The sequence below is a fragment of the Triticum aestivum genome, chromosome 1A (genome assembly GCF_018294505.1).
Source record: "Triticum aestivum cultivar Chinese Spring chromosome 1A, IWGSC CS RefSeq v2.1, whole genome shotgun sequence".
Classification (NCBI taxonomy): Eukaryota; Viridiplantae; Streptophyta; class Magnoliopsida; order Poales; family Poaceae; genus Triticum; species Triticum aestivum.
In genome coordinates this window covers 551,585,156-551,606,803 of record NC_057794.1, presented here as the reverse complement: position 1 = coordinate 551,606,803, position 21,648 = coordinate 551,585,156, and the positions used below count along the sequence as shown (strand labels likewise).

Genomic DNA, 21,648 nt, shown 5'->3' with positions numbered 1-21,648 from the left:
GAAATGGCAAGATCTTCAGAAATGAGAATCCAAGTTTTAGAGCTTGGAGGAGGAATTTTGTGCATGATATCTCCTTACTAGCTCATAGAATCAAATGTACATATAGAGACAGTTTAATAGCTTGGATAGCCTCCCTTCCCTAGCTCTCTTTGTAAGTATGATAGCTCTCCTTTGTTTTTTTCCTTTGCTCTTTTTTTGTACAGAGAACCTCTTGTTTTTGTTTTGAATAAAGAGCTGTGAGGCTGTTGCCTTGCAGTACATAGTCAAAAAAAAATGTGATGTTCCATTTGATATAGCCATTTAGTGATCCGCTAGGCTCGTATTTTGTTGGTTCTTCATTCAAGGAAATGGGAACTTCTTCTTGAAGCCTCATATATTTTTTATTTTCACTTGTGCTTCTCAATCAACCCTGAATATACAAAAAAAAATTAAATGGTGGTGTCTCACAAGCACATGACAGCGAGGTAATTACTAAATGGCAGTATCTTAACTCTGTGTGACAGGCAGGCAATTTCATTACCAGTGATGTTTACTTTGCACATTAATCTTATTATTTCAGGTTCGCCTGCTATAGTCACGTGAAAGGATGTACTCTGTTAGCTATATATTATAGACCAGGTTTTCTACTTGATTTTTTCATGGCTCTTTTCGTTTTGTTTAATGAGCTTCTTCTGTTAGTATGGTTGAATGTTACAAATCTATAAAAATAGCTCTGTTCATATACGTCTGACATATATGCTTAGTGTGGTTTATTGTGCAGTTTTGACTTCCTAAGAAATCATCAACCAGGGTGTCCACTTATTTGGAGATGTTGGTAGCCTGTTATGGATGTACTACGAATAGTTACGCAAAAAGAATCACAATGATATTTTTCTGTGCTATAAGCAATTGTTGTGAGTACTCCGGCTGTGCAAGTTGGTGGATTAGCCGATTAGGTGTCTTGCTACCATGAGCTAATCTGGAAGTTTATTGATTTACATCCATGCTAGCCTATCCTATCCTATCCTACAAGATCTCCCTAATTTGAACATTTGAAGGACATGCTAAGCTACAATTTGAAGTAACATCTGTATCTCAAATCCAGTTTGAGTCGCTACCTGAGTTGTGGTCTTCTCCTGTGGTATTAGATGTTTTGTTTTGTTAAAATAACATGTAGACATATCTAGGAATAATTGGGAATCTATTATAATCTGTCAAACTTTGGTAATGTCTGGACTACAAATATGCCTTACTGCTCCCCCCTCTACCCATATGTTTATTGATGGGTGCTGCCATCATCAAGTTTATCGGTTTCATGGAGTCCAAAGGGAGTAGTTCAATATCTACCTATGCGTGAATTAAAGCACTCAACATATTATTTTGCATCAATGCAATATCATATGCAGGCCGTGCATCTTTAAGACAATCCATCTATGTTCGTTGAAGTTCTGTCTGATTTGAAGCAGTTGATGTCTCAAGATGAATCAAAGTGTTGTGATTTATAGACTGGTTTTTCTTACATTTTGTTTTTTAACATACATCATGTCATGTTTCAGGATGTCGTAAAGCTCATGGTTGTCATGAACCTAGAGGCGTACAGATTGTCCACCTCTTGGTCAAGGCAATTTTACATAGTGAACCATCAAAGCTACATGTGCACCGAGGTATTGACCTCTGGGCCTACACTTTTCATAATATAATGCTCCTGGGGATTTTTTTTCATATTAATTAATTCAGCTCATTCAAGAACAGTTAGTCATCAGTTGCAGATTTGACTTCAAGTTGTAGTTCTTCCTCTCAAAGATTAGAATTTGAACTTCTTATCATGTTATACTTATGAAGTTATTACAACTTTGCTATACCAAAATGCCTTTACCATTGACCTATGCCAAAATCATTTGGATGCATTTTTTCTGTTTCTCTCCTACTTCAGTTGTGAGATAATGTTGTAAGTACTACGACACACTAGCATTTTTTTCATTTTGCCTTTATATAGTTAGATTAATTATGATGCGGTACCTAGCAACTTTTCATAGATTTAGAATTTTTGGGAGAAATTTGAGGAAACTAGTTTTATTTAGTTTTTTTGTTAACATACATTCATGCAATACTTAGTTTGGATCAAGAAACCACATTTACAAAACTCTGTTTGGGTTAAGTCCTTTGAAGAACCACTTTAATTATTAGATGCCTGATCCTCACTCAAGCGTATGGGCAGCGTCATGGTTCTATCTGCCGTGGTCAAGCTCAGTGTAGGGCGCTGCGCATCGCCTCCATGTCATGCAACATCGTGTCGCTACAGTTGGTGTTCTAGCTAGTGTCGCGAGCTGTGGTGTTGTGCCTCTCGAAGGGTGTTCTGGTACAAATTGTTCCCGTGGAACATGCCCAATGTTGCCGGCTCACTACTGTTCTGCGGCCAGGCGCTGTCAAAACTACGAAAGCGGGCTCCTGTGCACTGGCTTGGTTTACTTGTATTTTGGTTTATCTTCTTTTGCTTTGTAGTTCGAACAAAAAACTCTGAATATATAATTTAATTATGAGAGAGACGCTCAAAAAGATCCATCGACAAGGGTCCCAAGATGATATCGTTGGAAGGCGATGCAACCAGAAAACGAGTTCGAAAGCCCGTGGCAACGCACGGGCATTCTACTAGTTAGTGTTGGACCCGAGTGCTTAGCGAACTCAACGTCGTTGGTGTTTAACATTGAAAGGTTTTGAACCTTTAGATCTTGTAATCAGACGGTTCAGGTGATGCTTTTGATCTGCCTTGTGCTTTTATAGGGGACAAATGCAAACTGAAACAACACACTAGGACGAGTTACAAGTTTTCGCTCCTAGTATAACACAACCGACATTTCTATTTACATTCATCTTTGCTGAGGAGGGGAGGTGACATTTTGAAGATCCGTCCATACGCGCTACACGCTAATGCTCGGCGTAGTGCTCATGCTGTCCCAAGGAGCGTGCACGGTGTTCGGGGTGTTTGAAACAAACTTTAGGGATAAACGTGACAGGATCTTAATTCTAGCATTAGACCACCTAAACGATTAACAGAGAGGAGTATGTGAGAACTTACAGGTATGAAATCGAATGTCTGCTCAATTGATCCCCTGTATAGCCCATGGCTGCACCTTGCGGTCTCCACTCCAATAACGGCAACAGGGAGATCGTCGGGAAAGTATGGCAGGAGCAGGGCGACGTAGTTGGCAGCAGCAGCACCAACGTGGGATTGGACTCCCTTTTTTATCTCGGTCTATAACAACCTGAGATCAATTCCAACACGGGGAGCGGGGGACGACGACGACGTCGTATTTCTTCGCCTTGGCGCCGCCCTCTTGTATGCCTCTGAGACCGTCGAGCACCTCCCTGATCGGCGGCCGCATCTCGCTGTTCTGCTGGAGGCACCGGAACGCCAGCTCCGCCACCATCGTGATCGCCCTCGTCGTGGCCTCGTCGGAGCCATACCCAAGCTCGGCGTCCACCAGCTGGTCCAGCTCCGACCGCTGGATCCTGCCCACGGCCATGGAGGCCAGGTTGATCTCGTCGCGGTCCCGGGTGACGTCGACGGCGGGCTTGGACGAGATGAGCTCGGCGAGCACGACGCCGAAGCTGTAGACGTCGCTGCGGTCGGTGAGCTGGTAGCACTGGTGGTACTCCGGGTCGACGTACCCCGGGGTGCCCTGCGGCGCGGTGGACACGTGCGTGGCGCCGTCGAGCGGGAAGAGCCGGGAGAGGCCGAAGTCGGCGACCTTGACGTGGAAGTCGGCGTCGAGGAGGATGTTGGTGGTCTTGACGTCGCGGTGCACCACGGGCGGGTCGATGGCGTGGAGGTAGGCTAGCGCGGCGGCGGCCTCGACGGCGACGTTGAGGCGGAGCGGCCACGGCAGCGCCCGCTCCGCGGCGCGGTGGCCCTGCAGGTGGTCGGCCACGGTGCCGTTGGGCACGTACTCGTACACCAGCAGCAGCTCCCGGCTGCGGCTGGACGTGCAGCCGTAGAAGGTGACGAGGTTCGGGTGGCGCAGCCGCGACAGGATGGCTGCCTCGTTCAGGAACTGCTCCACGTGCCGGGAGCCGTTGTTGTACAGCCGCTTCACCGCCACCATGCGGCCGTCCCGGAGTTGGCCTTTGTACACGGTGCCGAAGCCGCCGTCGCCGAGCTCGCGGGTGTCGCTGAAGCCGCCGGTGGCCTCCTCCAGCTCCTCGTAGGCGAAGTGGTGGGTCTGCAGGTTGTGGACGCCGCCGGAATCCAGGTCGCTGCCGCCTCTGGAGCGGGGCGTCCCGCCGGAGTTGCTGTACTTGAGGAGCCTGGACGAGGAGGTCATCTTGTACTGCCTCCTCTTGCGGACGTACAGGAAGGACACCACGAGGAGAAGCACGAATAGAACCAGAGCTGCTGCGGAGCATCCTGGGGTTGCAATTGCAAATGCCGATTAGAACGTGCACATTGATGCTTGAATTTGTGACAGACTGGGAAAAATGCTTGAATTGGTCGGTGTGGACGATGGATTTTGGTACTTACCTACTGCTATTATTGCATTTTTGCTCGTTTTCTTTGGTCCTGCAAAATCAAGAATCAATGTTAAAGTTCTTTCAATGACAAAAGGAAATGTATCAAGGAAGAAGGAGTAGACAAGTTCTAAGTTCTAACTCTAGTCAGACACGGCTTAGATTTAAAGGAAAACTATTTTTTGACCAAACATATGGAGTAGAGAACATGCTAAATGTGGAGGATTTCAGGACATGATCTAGTTCATAGTACTACCTCGTTTGTGCCTATGTCATCATCCTACCTACTTCGTCCTGATTTACTATAGTCAAAGATTCACACATACTTATCGGTGAAGTGTCAGCGTCGAAGAAGAGAAGTCTTCCAGACTGGTCGTAATGGTAGTATCATAAGCAGTATTATGCATGACATTTAAACTTTTTTATGATATAGCACACAATTAATATTTAAAGAGAGGATGTGGTATCATATTAAATGTTGTACTATTTTGTGTTATGCATGTCAATTAATAAGGTAATTTAAGATACTAACTTATAATATTATGCATTAAGGAAGTAGTATTATATACTAGTATAGTATCATATATATGATACTAATAGTATATGATATTCCCATTATGGGCAGCTGACCAGTGACCAGTTAATAGATTAGTCAGGAATTAGGACATCTCAAGGTTGCTTAGATTTGCGCAAGTAATCGTAAACCAATACCACATGTGATCCAAAACCATGTCCCTGAGTTTGGCTGACCGGAACATTTTGGATGAATCGAACATCGTTGACCAACCAGTGGACACGGGGTACCTGAACCTGACGAAGGACACGACCCGATAGCCTGACCGCCGGGGCAGAAGCACGTGTGATCGTCCGGCGCTCTGCTATCATGCCCGCAGCGCCCTCCGGAGGCCTGGCAATCGCCGCACCACCCAGCGCCAGCCTTCCACCTCACCGAGAATCCGGCCCTGACAGCGTCCCCGAGGGTGGCGTTCCCGGCGGTCAGCGCATCCGCAATGGCCGAGTCGCACGGGACGACCAAAGTCGAGGTGCACACCACCCCCAGGCCCAGCACGTCCTCCGGCGCGGACGTGCTGTTGTCTAGCCTGTAGTACGACCGCCCCCCGGCGACGCAGGCGAAGGCGTCGTACACCAGTGGCAGCGACGATCTGGCGCTGCTGCAGTTCACGTAGGCTGTCAGGAACCGATCCCGGTCCGTGTACTCGAACGCGGCGGCGTCGATGGTGGTGCTGCGGTACACATGCGGGCAGGCTGACTCGTGGGCTATGGTCTGGTCGATCACGGTGAGCACCTGGTTGCCGTAATCGATGCCCGTGACCTGGAATGACCCGCCGGAGTTCATGTAGATCGTCAACGAGGTGTTCACGCACAAGAGGCGATGGCCCGGGGAGGAGCAGTAGTCCGGCCGGGCCACACCATCGACTGCCAAGGGGTAGTCCACGTCGAACTTGAGTGTCCCGCACTGGTAGGGCGTTGGGGTGCAGTTGGTGTACCGGAAGTAGGCACCGGGGTCGGGCGGTGGCTGCGGCACGGCTCGCGGCGCCGACAAGAGGACCAGCATGGCGACGAGGAGCGGCACGGAATGCAGGCTACGCATTTGGTCGAGTGCTTCCCGCGCTAGACGCAACATCGCAACGTGGAGAGGACGAGCAATGTGTGTGCATAAACGGAATGTATGTGCCAGCAGAGTTTGTAGTGTTTTGGTGCTTAAGACAGGGCATGCATTCCTCTGCAACGGTCATGGTGCATGGTGACAGGTCAAGGGAGGATGGCCGGGCATAGTGACTGGTGTTCTGGAAACAAGGACGTGGCGGTGTCGGGAGTCACCTGGACGAGTTATTTTATCGTCTTCCTCCCGCCTTGACGGCTCGACCAGAGGAAATCCATGGTGGAGCCGAGGTTCAAGTCAAACGTTTCGGGCGCATCTCGTGGAGGCAGCGGACTTGTTCGCCCGGCGTCACCCGACGTTATCCAGTTTTGGTCCCGTGGCACGCGTCAAGACTGGGTCTAGAAGGGAAAGAAACTGGTGACGGCCACCGCCCGCCAACGATGACCGGCGGTCAGCTCCGCCGCCGGAGGGGTTGTGTTCCATTCCACCAGATAGTACCGAAATGCAAGCAAATTGTTCTGCTGCTGAAAGTAACCACGACTAGTGCAGGACAAAAACACAGAGAGTTCTGAATCTTACCGCAGTCCATGCTGCGCACGCGGCCGTCGGAGCAGAGGCAGCCGAGGAACCCGCCGGGCTGGTCGTAGCTGCACCGGCCCCCGGACAGCTCGCACTTGAAGCACGGCCCGGCGCTCGGGTCCCAGCTGAGCCGGAACCCGCGTCGCAGCACCTCGCGGTACCCGCCGCTCCCGAGCCGCCCGCGGGACTCCGGGCTCGTCAGCCACTCGCCGGTCTGCACGGGCGCCACGTACACCTCTTTGCACGCCCGTGCCCAGTTCCCGTCCGGCGCGCCGAGCTGCGTGGCGAGGAACGACCTCCCGCGCCCGAAGCCGCCGGTGCAGTTGATCGGGACGAGCTCAGGCGGCGGTAGAGGGGCGACGGTGACGTATGTGGTGAAGCTGCAGTCGAGGAAGAAGGAGATGGTGCTGTTGCCGGTGGGCGTGAAGTTGAGCCACGCCTCGCGAGGGATGTTGACGTTGTGGCGGACCATGGGGCAGACGCCGTTGGAGACGTCGGCGTCGGCGAGCGTGATGGTGTGGTTGTCGTAGTCGATGCCGAGGACGGTGTAGTTGGTGCCCCCGGCGAGCCGGAGCGTGGCGGTGGCGTTGGCGCGGCTGTCGTCGCAGCGCACGGCCATGCCGGGGTAGCCACAGTAGGACTGGGACACGCCGTCGACGACCATGGACTCGTTGGAGAGGTAAAACGGGTAGTGGATGTTAAGCCCCCCGCACGCGAAGGACCCCTGGCACATGCTCGAGTTGTACGCGCGGGCGTCGCCGGCGCCGGCCGTCGGGTAGCCGCGGGCGAGCTCGAGCCCGGCGGCCAGTAGCAGGACACAGAGGAGGATGAGGAGCGGCATGGCGATACCGATTGGTCGAGGAAGCTAGCAGCCTAGCAGCACGCTGGCACGGCACGCAGGTAGCGGTAGGTACACGCTCGATCGGCTGGATACATTTGTTCTGCTCTGTCGTTTGGATTGGTGGCGGCCGCTCGCGCGCGCGCGAGAGAGACTTTGACCTGCGGGGACGATGGGCTAGTTCGCCGAAGGTTGGTGGAGGCCGGGAAATGGTGGGTACGTGGCGAGGCTTGATTGGTTACATGGGGCGGGTGGGTCTCCGGTAGCCTTTTCTCGTCTAAAGTTGTTACGTATCACATTTTTAACATTGTCGAACACCTTTAATAAGCACGTTTTCCCTGTCTAATAATCAAAGAACAGAATGTTCTTTCTTTGTTCAGGGAGAGAAACAAAAATGAACACGTTGGATCGTCAGTGAAAACAAACAAAAGTTAACGCCATTTCCTTGCACACGTTTACATCCGGCATACGCCATCGCCCGGCGACTAGCAACGCCCACGGATAGACGACGTGAACTTTGGAGTAGCTATTTAGTTAATTATTAAGCTGTCGATTCCACAACCACGAGAGTCCATTGTTAGGGTCTCAGGTTGTGCTCCTAGCTAAGGAAAACACAGGGGTTCGCGAGTTTCGGCCGGTCAAGTCCTAGAGTCCACGTCCTGGAGAAGCGCCAAATGAAACATCAACAAAGTAGGAAATAACCTGCATACTCCACCCTCATTTCTGAAAACTTGCAGGTGGAGTTCATTCACCTCTCTGATCCACACGGGGTGGAAGAAACGATCAACCGACCCATGACGTGAGTATTGTGACTTCACATGCACGCTCGTTGGAGAAAGAATGTGAGAAAAACTATCAAGTGTAAAATATGAGGAAATATACGGTGAAAATCATGTTACCATGGTGACCAATGAAAATCAAGTGAAAGAACTGAGCTTAGTTGAGGTGGTTAGGTTTCTTGTGGTGGAACGAGCCCACCAGGGTTCAAGTCTTTTGCACCGGTGCTCGCAATTCTTTAAATTTATTTCAACGTTTTCAGTGATGCTCATTCATTGAGAGAAGACGTTCTCATCGACTATGAAGATGTCTATGGTGGTTTCGTCAATCTCAAGCTATTACGAAAATCATGCTAATATCAAATTTCATCTGCTTATATGACATCATGTTTTATAACAAAACATATTTTTGTGAGAAATTTTTAAAGCTTTTAAACGTGTTTTCCATGGACTTTTCATTGTAAGTACTACAATATTTCTGAAGCCGGCGAGGTTTTGGAACCCCGCCTAGGTTGTCTCTGGAGTCTCTTTTCACCCTAACTTTAAGCAGGGTTGACTCTAAGTGTCTAGCTAGCTGTGGGAGTAATTGATAAAAAACTACCACATTTCACGTTACCGTCCCATAAAACTACCACATTTTGAAACTGACCAAAAACTGCAGATTAGTACTGATTTCGTGACAAAAAACTACCGAATCGAGTCGAAGACAGATTTAATCGGTTTAAACGCCTTTCTGACAGAGCTGGCCCACTGGTCAGGACGGCGGCCGCGCTAACGGCTAACGGCGCTCGCCTGCCGCCCGTTAGCCGTCGGTCGGACCCGGTCGTACAAGTCGGCGGCGCACGCGGCCCGCCGGCTGTGGCGGTGGGCGGACGAGTGGGCGCAGGCGTACCAGTACTACGAGGTGCCGCGCTTCGTCGCCGGCGGCGGCGACGGGGCCGCGAACCCGCTCTTCCGCAAGGCAGCGGCCTACGTGGCGTCGCTGCCGTCGCTCGAGGACGCGGACGCCGCCTGCGTGCTCTCCTCCGCCAGCAAGAGCAACGACTTCTCTCTCCAGCTCGGCCCGGGCCACACCACGCACGACGCCTTCCTCGGCGCGCGCCTCGCGTGGACCAACGGCGGGGAGCGCCTGGCCCTCCGTGTGCGCCGCCATGAGCGCACACGCGTGTTGCGCCCCTACCTGCAGCACATCAAGTCCATCGCCGACGAGATGGAGTTGCGCCGCCGCGAGCTGCGGCTCTACGCCAACACCAGCGCCCTCGCGCCGCGCTGGCATCGGCCCCCTTCACCCACCCGGCCACGCTTGACACGGTCGCCATGGACCCGGAGCTCAAGACCCGCCGACCTGGAGAGCTTCCTCAAGGGTCGCTCCTACTACCACCGCCTGGGCCGTGTCTAGCGCCGGAGCTACCTGCTCTACGGTCCGCCCGGCACGGGCAAGTCCACGTTCGTCGCTGCGATGGCGAGGTTCCTCGGGTACGACGTCTACGACATCAACCTCTCCCACACCGGCACCGACGACCTCCGCGCGCTGCTCCTGGATACCGCCCCGCGGTCGCTAACGGGCGGCAGGCGAGCGCTGTTAGCCGTTAGCGTGGTTGCCGTCCTGACCGGTGGGCCAAATCTGTTAGAATCGCGTTTAAACCGGTTAAATCTGTCTTTAACTCGGCCTGGTAGTTTTTTTTCACGAAATTAGCACTAATTTAAAGTTTTTGGTCAGTTTTCAAAATGTGGTAGTTCTGTGAGATAGTAACGTGAAATGTGGTAGTTTTTTGTCAATTACTCTAGCTGTGGTGAGACGATGACGCCATCAACAACAAGGGTCATGTCCTCGTTCCTGGATCCTTTTTGACATTGGCACAAGGTGTGTGGAGGTTCAATTAGGATAAAATCTTGGGCCTCATTTTTGTCTAAGGTGATTGCTATCGCCCTACGGAGGGAATGATGTTGCGGCCTGTTTTTCTTCTTTGATTTCTTCTTCATCCGATGAAGCTCGACCAGATGGGGCTTCATTGGGAAACTTGCGAGGTTTGTGCCCCCGCTTCTGTTTGGCCATAGTTAGGTTTATCTTCTGGCCATCCTCGTTACCAACTCTTTAGGATAGCGATCTTTCTCGATCGTGACTGCCGACATCTTGTGGTCTACATTAACGACTTCTTGGCCATTGCTTTTTCAAGCTTATGGGTTGCAATAAAATTGCTGCGTTGAGATGGAAGCCCATAGACCAAACAAGCTTTACTAACGGCGCACCACTAAGGAAAGAATCCCTGTCAGGTAGGCCCACGATGTCATATGACCCAATTAAAGGCCAAAGGTGACGGCTGCCTGTCCATGTCCATTTCCCTTTCGACAGTTGTTGACATCATCGAACGACTTTCATGGAAATACTAAGCACGTTTCCTCGTCTAATCTAAGAAGGGAAGACGATTCTTTTCTTTGCCAAGTGGAGCGGGACATTCAGATCCCCGGATCCTATGTGCAGATGATGCATATGGATCACCAGACTGACTTTGCCACCTATCGACTAGCTACGCCCGCGGATATTCGTCGGTGAACCTCGAGTAATTAAATTCACGAGTCCACGGTAGACCATCATTCTAGTGTTTCAGATTGTGCTCCTAGCTAAGGAAACACTGTAGATTCGCGAGTTTCGTCAGTGTTAAGCCCGAGAGTCCGAGTCTTGGAGAAGCGCCAAAACTAAAGTTCAACAAAGTAGGAGCAGGAAATAACCTGCATGGTTCACCTATACTAGCAGAAACAAGTAAATGCATCTGATTTAATTCTTTGCGACAATTTAACACTCAGTATCAAATGCATGTTCTCAGGAGTCACAAGTAAATGGCACTGCAGTTGAGAAAGGAGACTTCATACTAGTACTAGTTAAGGATATCATATGAATAACTGCATATATACAGCATTGCTCCTGGGCCATGGCAGGCATCACATGGTTCCAACACTAAGTGAGACTTAACTAATCAGGGAGGGAGCATCAGGAGCATGAATTCCATCAGATAACATCTAAACATGCAGGCGCATTCATACTGCTGGAGCGACAGAGCAAGCACTAGTTGTTTCCAATCTCCATGAGCAGCCAATCCTTTCTCATGTCCATCGGGAGTGCCATGAGAGACTCAAATCGGCGATCATCACGGGTAAGAGCACTGTAGGCTCTCAGAATATCGCTACGGGCTAAGTCAGGTATGTTTTTGAGTGCCTCGAAGATTATTTCAGGGGAACTTGAATTTGGCACTTGCACATGCACAGCTGGATTGCTTTCGCCTACTGGTGAGATAGGTGCATCGTTTGTTCTCGGCCTCTTAATGACCTTATTAACTTCCACTTCCAGGCCCAATTGACCGATTTGCGTGTTAGGACTACCTTCACCATCAGTTTCACCAACAACCTCTGCTGATACTTCTTGACAACTCTCACCATCAGTCTTTGCGCCTTCTTTTGTCGCGTTGTCACCGGAGCATGTGATGCTAATTGCATCCGAGTTCTGAACAACTTTAGTCTTGTAGCATGTGGCACCTTTGTTTTGTGGAACCCTGTTTTGGACAGCCCCCTTCATGTCCCTTAGAAGGAATGGGCGCAAAATGGCATGAAGCTTCGAAAGAAGGGCCCTTCTTTCCTCTTCAATTTGTTGTTCCTCACCTTCTTTCCCAGATTTATCAAACCTTTAAAGTAGGTGGTTGTCAGCCGAGGCCAAAAAAAGTAATACACAGAATATTTAACAAGTAGCTTAATTGTTAGAAATATATGAATCTTACTTGATTTGTAAGTATGTTTCTCAGCAAACATAACATAAAAATATATAATACAGTTAAACAAAATACAAAGTATTAAATATATGATAATATTTGATAGACAATTTAGTAGCAGCACTGTAGTTTTTACATACAACTGCAGAAGAATATGTTCCAAGAGTAGTATTTAAATAGAAAAATCACTGCAATTATGAGCTTATGGCAGATAACTGATAGTAAGAAAATTTGTTTTCCCCTAGTTTAACAGATACGTTTACAATGTTCTGATCACATTATGTGCTTCTTAGGACCATTCTACCTTTACAAATCCTGATAGATGTTTGGGCTGGAACAACAATCGGCATGTCAATTCTATTAAATTCATATACCAATATAACAGTTATAAGGCCAATGCCATGCGCAGTAAACGATTCTGGAAGATAGGTAACATTCCATCAGAAAATTCAGGTAACTGTAAGTATAATCAAGAAATGCAGTTTAGCATCACAACAGCAATTTGGGCACAGGGAGTGCTTCTAGCTCATGAAGAACATGAATGAGATATAGAATAGCATATATAGACTGTTCATAACTTTGAAGGACTTTGAGTGTTAAATAGCAAATCATACCACGAATCAAATTCCTCACGAGATGAGAATGCATTAAGCAGAGCAAAGTTCAATAGCGACCACAGCTCTGCTAGGTTATTTTGGAAAGGCTCCCTTATCAAAAGGAGCTTATGATCCATTGGCTGGCGCTTTACCGCCTCCAATACTTCGTGTTCTCTTTTCTTGAGTTGATAGCCCTGGAAAAAGAAGCATGGAAATGACATGTAAATACAAAAGGGATAAGGGATAAAATGATTATTATTGATATAAGTGTTTTTCCATCACCTCGTCGACAACAACATATTTCCAGTCATACTGAGCAAGCCATTGCTTTTCTACCATGACCATATTATATGTGGTCAGTATGATCGGGAAATCAGGGCCAACAGCTTTGCGCGCAAACTGTTTCCTCATTGTTGCGCGACCCTGTTGGTTTCCAAAGTAAAGCAGTTCCTTCATAGATGGAAAAAGCCTGAAACCATGTAATCCCCATGTAAGATATGAACTAACAGTGAAATGCAGTGTAAACTTAGAAACTTTACCTTATCTGTCTCAACCAGTCTCCAATGCCGTTGTCCTTGTCCAGAGAAGAAACTATCAGGTATGGACCATGCTGGCCATTCTCTTTGAGACGGTCAAGAAACACAAGTGTTGGGATTACACCCCCAGCTCCCATTTGATCCCCTAGTATAACATTTAGCCGATGCGGCCACATCGATGTTAGCCACTCGAGACACTCGTCCCATATCTCTTCTTCTGTCAGGGTAGCGTAGTCAGCGGTAGATCTTGTAGGGATTTGCTCTGTCAGTGCCAGGATCCCATCCAACTTTCTGATTAGCCTCTTAGGATCAGAAGCAAGTGCTGCAGATTCTGCCATCTTCACAGACAAAAAGGGGATAAAAATTGTCAGAGGAATTCAAGAAGCTACAAAAATACAACAAATCGCACCAAGAAAAGGCGAAATAACCTCGTCCGTCTAGAGATCTAACCACGGGCCTTTTCCCCCCAATAAATCAGCTCATGAATCAGCGACCATCCCCATACCATACCACAGAAGAACTGAAGAAGGGCTAAAAATTGTATACCCGACGAGCACACTAGCAGATCTGAACACGTTGGGTACAGGAAAGGAAATCTAGCACAAATTGAACTGGATGGGCAAGGATCTACACATGGTTTCTTCAACAAAGATCCCGACGAAATTTCTGGTATCTATTCCGATAAATCCAGGCTGCGAAGACCATACCTTGAATTTTGATGTCCGTTTGCGGTGAGCGAAATAATCGCTGGAGAAACTACGAGACGGAAAAAAGAGGGGCGGCCGATGGGGAATCGGTGGGTGGTCGAAAAAAGAGAGGGAGTTTCAGGCGGGAGAACGAGAGAATTTGCGCGCCTTCCCCCCTCGCTCGCTCTCCAGCCAATGCTTTGGGCCTTTCCCATTAACTGGAGCATAGGCCCGTGCGTACTATAACTGACCCTTAAATTTGAGCCCATGACAGTCCATGAAAAAAACAAGTATTTTTTTTACAAGTCGTCCAGATGTGGTGCTTCAGTTGGACAATTCTATGTTTCCCCCTTAAGGGAGACCGAATTCTGTTTTCCCTTAGACTCTCCGAGTTCGAAGACATCGATCAGGGAATTCCTCGATAAGAGCAACTCTAGCAGACCCTGTATAATATCGACCCGCATAACGCATTTATAGTTCGAGGAAGATCTATTTTGCGGGGCAAAATCGTGCGCTGCAGAATAGACCCTGTATATGAAATTGTATAATTTTAAAAAAGCTTTCGCGGGAGAAATTGCAACCACATTGATTATTCATAGTTCATCACAACATACTACATAGATCATACATACTACATATATACTATTCTCTCCGTCCCATAATATAAGAGCGTTTTGTTTTACACTGGCGTAGTGTAAAAAACGCTGTTATATTGTGGGACAGAGGGAGTACATTCTACTACTAGAAGAGGGGGGGGGGGTCTGCGGGCTCGCGGCGGCTACCAAAATGGACAAGCCCGCGGCGACGAGGCCAACGCAGTGGAGGGGCTCAGTCGTCGGCCAGTCCTCCTCGTCGGAGTTGACGAGGTCGATGTACTTCTTCTTCTGCTACTCGTGGACGCGCCGCCACTCATCGTCCTTGTCCTTCGCGAGGGAGCTCAGCTTATCAAATGCAATTTGAAGTGGCCGTGCCAGCTGGTATGAAATCTTTGATCTGGAAGGCTCTTGGGCGCCAGGTAAAATCAAAATTTCCACCTGGCTTTTGCACCATGAGCGGCTATGGTGCAATGACCGGCTTCAGAGGAGAGGTTCCCCCAATGGTTATTTCTGGTCAGCGTGCCTTGGAAACTTCGAGTGCTCGATGCACTTGCTATGGAGCCATCCCTTCTCCTTGAGGATTTGGCAGGAGGTTGCGACCTGTATTGGCTGCTCTTCTCTGCTCCCATCTGGAAGGGATCACTCTAGCCCCACAAAAGCTTCGATATCCATTGTCAGAAGGGCCTCTCACTCGGACAATAAGGGCATTAGGACCATGATCCTGATGATCGCCTGGGAAATACGGAAGGAAAGAAATGAGTGTGTTTTCAGGGAAAAGATCCCAAACATGTTGGTTGTCATTTCAGCAATTAGAAGAAACATTGAGCAGTGGAAGCTCGCGGGTGCAAAGAATTTAGAGCCGCTTTTTGGGGATCTGCCTACGAGATAGAGGCTTAGTAGTTGTTTTTTTCTTTTCCTCTTTCATTTTTTCCATGTACTATCCATGATCACTTGATCATCACTTGTTTTCGGCATGCTTTCTGCTAAATCAGTGAAACCGGCAAAAGCTAGATCTTTCAAAAAACGACAAATAAAATCAGGTGAAATCCAAGTTACGATGGAGACCAACTAAAATCAAGTGAAAAGTATGTTACCAAGAATATTAAAATTTTGGAAAAAAAAATACGGTATGTTGAAGAGATGGTGTTTTACAAACTTGTAAAGTTTCATGTTCAAAATCAAATTCGTTGGGAGGCATAAAAATGCAAATAAATATGGGTCTCAATATCAAATTTCACATATTTTATATAACCTCACGTTTCCAACATAACATATTTTTGTTAGAATTTTGAAAAACCTTCAAATGAGGTTTTCATCCTGTTTCATTAGTGCAGCAACATGCTACAAATTTCGCAAAAAAAGCCACAAGCTACAATATGTCAAAATAGCTCTTGCAAGGAGGGGCGTGTCAGGCGTGCGCGAGGCGCCACCGGCCCGATCTCCTCCCTCCGGCCTCGACTACCTCCATACAGCCTGGATCCGGAAGCCCCGCGGTGTCTTCTCTCCATCCCTCCCAACTGGACTCTCGATCACTCCGAGTTTCTGCGAGGTTACCTCCGCTCATTCAGCCTCCCACGGCCGATGAGGTCCTCGGCGGTTCCTTGAGCAACCAATAGCAAGAGGATGTCCTCGCGCAGGTAAGCATGAGGCTCTCCTGACCTCGCAAGTGATGCGTGGGCGCTCACCACCATCGCTCAGCTTCCCCTCCCCCCATACATTGTTGCCGCCATCCCGGCTGGAATGATCCTGTTGGGGAACGTAGCATGCAATTTTAAAAAAATTCCTAACCTCACACAAGATCTATCTAGGAGATGCATAGCAACGAGAGGGGAGAGTGTGTCCACGTACCCTCATAGACCGAAAGCGGAAGCGTTAGGTTAACGCGGTTGATGTAGTCGAACGTCTTCACGATCCAACCGATCCAAGTACCGATCGTACGGCACCTCCGTGTTCAGCACACGTTCAGCTCGATGACATCCCTCGAACTCTTGATCCAGCAGAGGGTCGAGGAAGAGTTCCGTCAGCACGATGGCGTGGTGACGGAGTTGGTGATGTGATCCGCGCAGGGCTTTGCCTAAGCACTACGACACTATGACCGGAGGAGTAAACTGTGGAGGGGGCACCGCACATGGCTAAGAGAACAATTGATGTGCCTTTGGGGTGCCCCCCGCCCCCGTATATAAAGGAGAGGGGGAGGAGGTGGCCGGCCAGGAGGAGGCGCACCAAGGGGGGGAGTCCTACTAGGACTCCATTCCTAGTAGGATTCGGCCCCCTTCCTTCCAACGGAGAGGGGAAAGGGGAAAGAGGGGAGAGGGAGAAGGAAAGGGGGGGCCGTGCCCCCACCCCTTTTCTAATTCGGATTGGGCAGGGGGGGAGGCATGCGCCACCTATTGTGGCCTTCCTCCCTCTCTCCACTATGGCCCATGAGGCCCATTAACTTTCCCGGGGGGTTCCGGTAACCTCCCGGTACTCCGAAAAATCCTCGAACCTCTTCGGAACCATTCCGGTGTCAGTATATAACCTTCCAATATATCAATCTTTACCTCTCGACCATTTCGAGACTCCTCGTCATGTCCGTGATCTCATCCGGGACTCTGAACAAACTTCGGTCACCAAAACACAACTCATAATACAAATAGTCATCGAACGTTAAGTGTGCGGACCCTACGGGTTTGAGAACTATGTAGACATGACCGAGACACATCTCCGTTCAATAACCAATAGCGGAACCTGGACGCTCATATTGGTTCCTACATATTTTACGAAGATCTTCATCGGTCAAACCGCATAACAACATACGTCATTCCCTTTGTCATCGGTATGTTACTTGCCCGAGATTCGATCGTCGGTATCATCATACCTAGTTCAATCTTGTTACCGGCAAGTCTCTTTACTCGTTCCGTAATGCATCATTCCACAACTAACTCAATAGTCACATTGCTTGCAAGGCTTATAGTGATGTGCATTACCGAGAGGGCCCAGAGATACCTCTCCGTTACACGGAGTGACAAATCCTAATCTTGATCTATGCCAACTCAACAAACACCTTCGGAGACACGTGTAGAGCATTTTTATAATCACCCAGTTATGTTGTGACGTTTGATAGCACACAAGGTGTTCTTCCAGTATTCGGGAGTTACATAATCTCATAGTCAGAGGAATATGTATAAGTCATGAAGAAAGCAATAGCAATAAAACTAAACGATCATAATGCTAAGCTAACCAATGGGTCTTGTCCATCACATCATTCTCTAATGATGTGATCCCGTTCATCAAATGACAACACATGTCTATGGTCAGGAAACTTAACCATCTTTGATTAACGAGCTAGTCAAGTAGAGGCATACTAGGGACACTCAGTTTTGTTTATGTATTCACACATGTAAGTTTCCGGTTAATACAATTGTAGCATGAATAATAAACATTTATCATGATATAAGGAAATATAAATAACAACTTTATTATTGCCTCTAAGGCATATTTCCTTCAGATCTTCCCCGCCCCGACATCTCCTGGTCTCCCTAGCTGTTGTCATGGACTCCTCTCCGACTTTGTCATCCCTTAATGTCATAGTTGTTCTTCTTGTCGAAGCCTCCTCAGGCTGGGTCCTCAAGCCGCGAGCATCGTCCGCCCGCGATTTGGCCCCCGTGGTCGTCACCCCGCCTCCCCATGCCCAGATCAGAATGGCGCCGCTTCCCCTTCGTCGATGGCTACCCTTTGGCTTGCGCTCACGGTGGGTCTGGGCTAGGGGCAGGATGAGTCATTGGCTTATGGGCCTCGCTCGCTGCCGACGGCATCAACGATCATGATGAAGTGGTGTTGGCCCCTATGATGCCGATTTTTGCCAAGGACTCGGCCCGGGCCTTCACTCAGCCGGGCATGGGGTGTTTGGCGGCGGCGAGTGGGGGTGGCAAGAGGTGTTGCCCCAGTGGAGTCCATGCCTCTCGACGTGGCTAGCCCCGACGATGGCTCCCTGGTCCCATCCCTTGCTTGGTTACACGGTACATGATGCAGATGCCTCACTCCTGGGCACCATGAGACTTACTAAGAGATTTGCTTCGATGCTCCCGTTGCTTGGAGAATGGTCACCATGCGTGCGGTTGCCGCAATCCATGGCATCCTCCAAGCGCATTGGCATGCCTTGCCATGCCCGCAATGTCTCGCCTCGGTACCATGCATTATCCTGCTCTAGCTTCATGTGAGGGCCCGATGAAATATGGCGCTTATTGGTGCCTGCAATCCAAACGGGGTTATGTGGCACTTTCGTGGAAGTATCTCAATTAGTTATCGTCCCAACGAAGAGTAGATGAAAGTATTTATAGTGGCGCTTCTGTCACACACAAGGTGTCATAGTTCTTGTGTGAAGTAACTGCTTGAGCTTCTGTAAATATTGTTACTGTCCTAGTTTTTCAATAAAGTGTTACTGTCCTAGTAGACGAATAAACCAGAGTAACAAGGGTAAGAGGTTTACAGTAGCGAAGGTAAAAACTCTTATAAGTAAATGACGTAAATGAAATTGAGAGCGGTGTTTTCTGCAATGAAGAGATTAGGCGCAGAGAGAATTCAGTTCATGGTAAGAATATATCAAGTGTGCCAGTGCGATGGTATACCAGTTACCTTGCATTATACTCATAGTATTTGATATGTGTGTTCTCTAGGCGGATCACCCTAAGGTTATGAAACTCCTTTACGCGGGATTATATTTCATTCTATGGTCCTGCTTCACCGTTGCCACAGAGTGGTCCTTTCCATAATTAAGGTTCTTGGACCGGAACCAAGCATTAGGTGTAACGGATCACCGTCATCTCATATTGTCTTCGGTCCTCATAGATATCTCCACTTGTCACGTCAGAGGTCACAGATTTCCCAAACAATATGTGTTACCTGCGTAGGTCTTGAGATCGTGTTGCCTGGGCCCTTAAATTGAACACACATATAGGGTTCACCACAGTATAACAACATACTAGACAGATCATACTACTACAAATACAAATGACGACATATAGAATAGGCATAGATGAATCTTACCACTCACCTACATCTCCCACGCCTATGGGGGATTACTCACGCATCATAAGAGAGAAATCAATCACTCCAGAGATAGAACCCTTGAAATCCATATAGACAATACCGTGAAGATCCACAAGAAGATGAAATGGACAATTCAAATAGTTTTGATATCCAAATGAGATTGAATAGAGTACAATTGTTCTCGCAACTTGAAATTCCTCTTACAAAGGTGAAGGGGGCGATGATGATGAAGATGAAATGATCAAAACTAAGAAGATCTCCGATGGTTCTTTGGATCCCTTCTTCTGTTCTGAACGTGGTGGTGGCTGCTAGGGTTCTCTTCCCCCTGGGTTTCTTCTGTTCTGGCCCGTGTTGCCCAAACGAGGGACACGGGAGCATTATATTATCTGACAGCTCGATTTGTTCGTCACTCATTTTCTCCAGATTCATTTTCCATTTTGACGAAAACGACGACGAATGGATCGGCTGCCACCCAGCTTGGCTAAAGTATGCAAGACATTAGAACAGGATATTTATAGCTGGTACAACCATATGGTGCCACACAGAGTACATGATCGTCACACTCACACTGACATAACACAAGTCGAGGCAACTCGGTCCATACCACAGAGAGTACATGACCGATCGATCGATCAGCGTGATTTATTTCCACTCTCTCTTTATACGTAATATAACACTCTCGTACGATTTATTATTACCTCACGCCCTCAAGTGACATCACAAAGCCATGCCATGCCACACTCCCACACCGCACGTAGCGTACGTGCAAAACGAGATGGAGATGGATGCATGGAGCTCACGGGTCGATCGCTCAGCAGCTTGGCAGGCGCAGCTTGCACGCGGTGAAGACCTTCTTGCCGCTGGGGGAGTTTACGTAGCGCTGCAGGTTGGGGTCCTTCTTGTACTTGCACAGGCAGCTCGCCGGGTGCGCCTTGAGCTTCCCGCAGCACGCCGCGCTCGGCGCCGCGTTCCCGATGATGGCCGGCGCGCACGGGGTCAGCTGCGTCGGGCTGCACGTCGCCGCCTCCACCGCGCCCGGCGCCGCCAGCAGCGCTGCCGCGAGGGCCATGACCATGAAGCAGACGAGGGTCGCCTTGGCAGCCATACCTGCTTGGGTTCTTCAGAAGCAAAGAGGAAGCAGCTAGTAGATGACAGACTGAGCTCCTAGGATATGCAAAGTGTTCGTGCGAGTGTGCTGCGGAAAATGGAGAGCGATCGAAGGTGTATATATAGGCCCCGTGCAGCACGTAGTAGGTGAAGCGCGCGACACGGTGTGCGATGCGGGAGCGTCAAGCATGCGTGCTCTACGCCATGCGCGGCGCCGCGGACACACGGTTCCTTCCGGTAGCGATCAATGATCGAGACGGCGGGTGCCGGCCGGCGCATCCAACGGTACGAAAGGGCGACGTGTTGCGATTCGGACGTGTGAACGGGGGACAAGCCTTTTCTTTTTTCAAGATCTCAGGGCCTGTTCGGGAGCTCGCCAGCTTCCAGCTTCCGCGAATCCGCGAGCAGAGCTGGCCCGAACGGCCCGGCTCCAGGAAGCTGACTTCCCGGATCAAAGCAGCGTCTACGTACAAAAAACCGGAGCGGCGGTTTCGGCGATCCCAGAATCGGAAATCCTGGAGTTGACTTTATTTACAGAGAGCTGCCACCGCGAAGTGGAAGAAAACGGTTCGTGCGATGAAAGAAACGAAACGGTTCGTCCCTACCAGGCCAGAAATGAGCTTAATGGGCTAGGCCGCTAGAAGCCCAACACGAGCGACTGGATCGGGGAGTTCTAGTGCCGAACGGTTTTCCTGATCCTTAATTTTCGTCTGGAAGCTGGAAGCCAGATCGGGAAGCCAGATTTAAGGATTTCTTGGCGCTGGGGAGTTGCCGAACAGGCCCTCAGTGGGTGATAGTAAGAGAAAGTCTCGGCTATGTGCAGGGATGAGTTACACGTAGTCGGCGCATGCGCGTCGGTGCTCCCGGTGATCATTTGGGGCGGCGATTAACCAGGAAAACTTTGGTGAGTCATGGAGGGTCATAGAGGCAGCATGGCTGGCGTGATCATGGGTCATCATCTCTACTTTTAATGGATGAGTTGGTTGAATAGTTCCATCATTTTCGTCTGGTTTTTTTTTGTCTGGCTTTTTTT

At 49.1% G+C, this 21,648-nt stretch overlaps 3 protein-coding genes and 1 pseudogene across 4 annotated transcripts; 1 reads left to right on the top strand and 3 right to left on the bottom strand.

Moving 5' to 3' along the window:
- Positions 1-2,448: 2,448 nt before the first annotated feature.
- Positions 2,449-7,619, bottom strand: LOC123066552 (LEAF RUST 10 DISEASE-RESISTANCE LOCUS RECEPTOR-LIKE PROTEIN KINASE-like 1.2). The gene is made up of 3 exons (XM_044489609.1): positions 6,689-7,619; positions 4,499-4,537; positions 2,449-4,384 (listed from the first exon to the last, which is right to left on the bottom strand). The coding sequence occupies exons 1-3, from the start codon at positions 7,527-7,529 to the stop codon at positions 3,249-3,251; spliced, it is 2,016 nt and encodes a 671-aa protein (XP_044345544.1). The 5' UTR covers positions 7,530-7,619; the 3' UTR covers positions 2,449-3,248.
- An 807-nt stretch (positions 7,620-8,426) lies between these two features.
- LOC123047279 (AAA-ATPase At2g46620-like) lies at positions 8,427-10,154 on the top strand (annotated as a pseudogene).
- Positions 10,155-11,085: 931 nt separating this feature from the next.
- LOC123180646 (ATP-dependent DNA helicase DDM1) lies at positions 11,086-14,062 on the bottom strand. 2 transcript variants are annotated; one of them, XM_044592736.1, is made up of 5 exons: positions 13,903-14,062; positions 13,199-13,533; positions 12,942-13,128; positions 12,678-12,853; positions 11,086-11,979 (listed from the first exon to the last, which is right to left on the bottom strand). In XM_044592736.1, the coding sequence occupies exons 2-5, from the start codon at positions 13,531-13,533 to the stop codon at positions 11,367-11,369; spliced, it is 1,311 nt and encodes a 436-aa protein (XP_044448671.1). In that variant the 5' UTR covers positions 13,903-14,062; the 3' UTR covers positions 11,086-11,366. The 2 variants fall into 2 exon arrangements, with proteins under 2 accessions (XP_044448671.1, XP_044448675.1); XM_044592740.1 differs by lacking the exon at positions 13,903-14,062 and adding an exon at positions 13,624-13,891.
- Positions 14,063-19,997: 5,935 nt separating this feature from the next.
- LOC123180638 (non-specific lipid-transfer protein 2-like) lies at positions 19,998-20,701 on the bottom strand. Its single transcript, XM_044592726.1, has one exon. The coding sequence runs from the start codon at positions 20,611-20,613 to the stop codon at positions 20,320-20,322; it is 294 nt and encodes a 97-aa protein (XP_044448661.1). The 5' UTR covers positions 20,614-20,701; the 3' UTR covers positions 19,998-20,319.
- Between the last annotated feature and the right edge of the window lie 947 nt (positions 20,702-21,648).

Bases quoted from the DNA above. Each gene is read 5' to 3' on its own strand.
- LOC123066552 (XM_044489609.1), bottom strand. From the start codon at position 7,529: ATGCCGCTCCTCATCCTCCTCTGTGTCCTGCTACTGGCCGCCGGGCTC. The intron at 4,538-6,688 runs GTAAGATTCAGA...TTGATTTTGCAG, and splicing joins CGTGCGCAGCATGGACTGCG to GACCAAAGAAAACGAGCAAA. The intron at 4,385-4,498 runs GTAAGTACCAAA...TTGCAACCCCAG, and splicing joins AAATGCAATAATAGCAGTAG to GATGCTCCGCAGCAGCTCTG.
- LOC123180646 (XM_044592736.1), bottom strand. From the start codon at position 13,533: ATGGCAGAATCTGCAGCACTTGCTTCTGATCCTAAGAGGCTAATCAGA. The intron at 12,854-12,941 runs GTGATGGAAAAA...TTCTTTTTCCAG, and splicing joins AATATGTTGTTGTCGACGAG to GGCTATCAACTCAAGAAAAG. The intron at 11,980-12,677 runs GTATGATTTGCT...CCTACTTTAAAG, and splicing joins CGTGAGGAATTTGATTCGTG to GTTTGATAAATCTGGGAAAG.
- LOC123180638 (XM_044592726.1), bottom strand. From the start codon at position 20,613: ATGGCTGCCAAGGCGACCCTCGTCTGCTTCATGGTCATGGCCCTCGCG.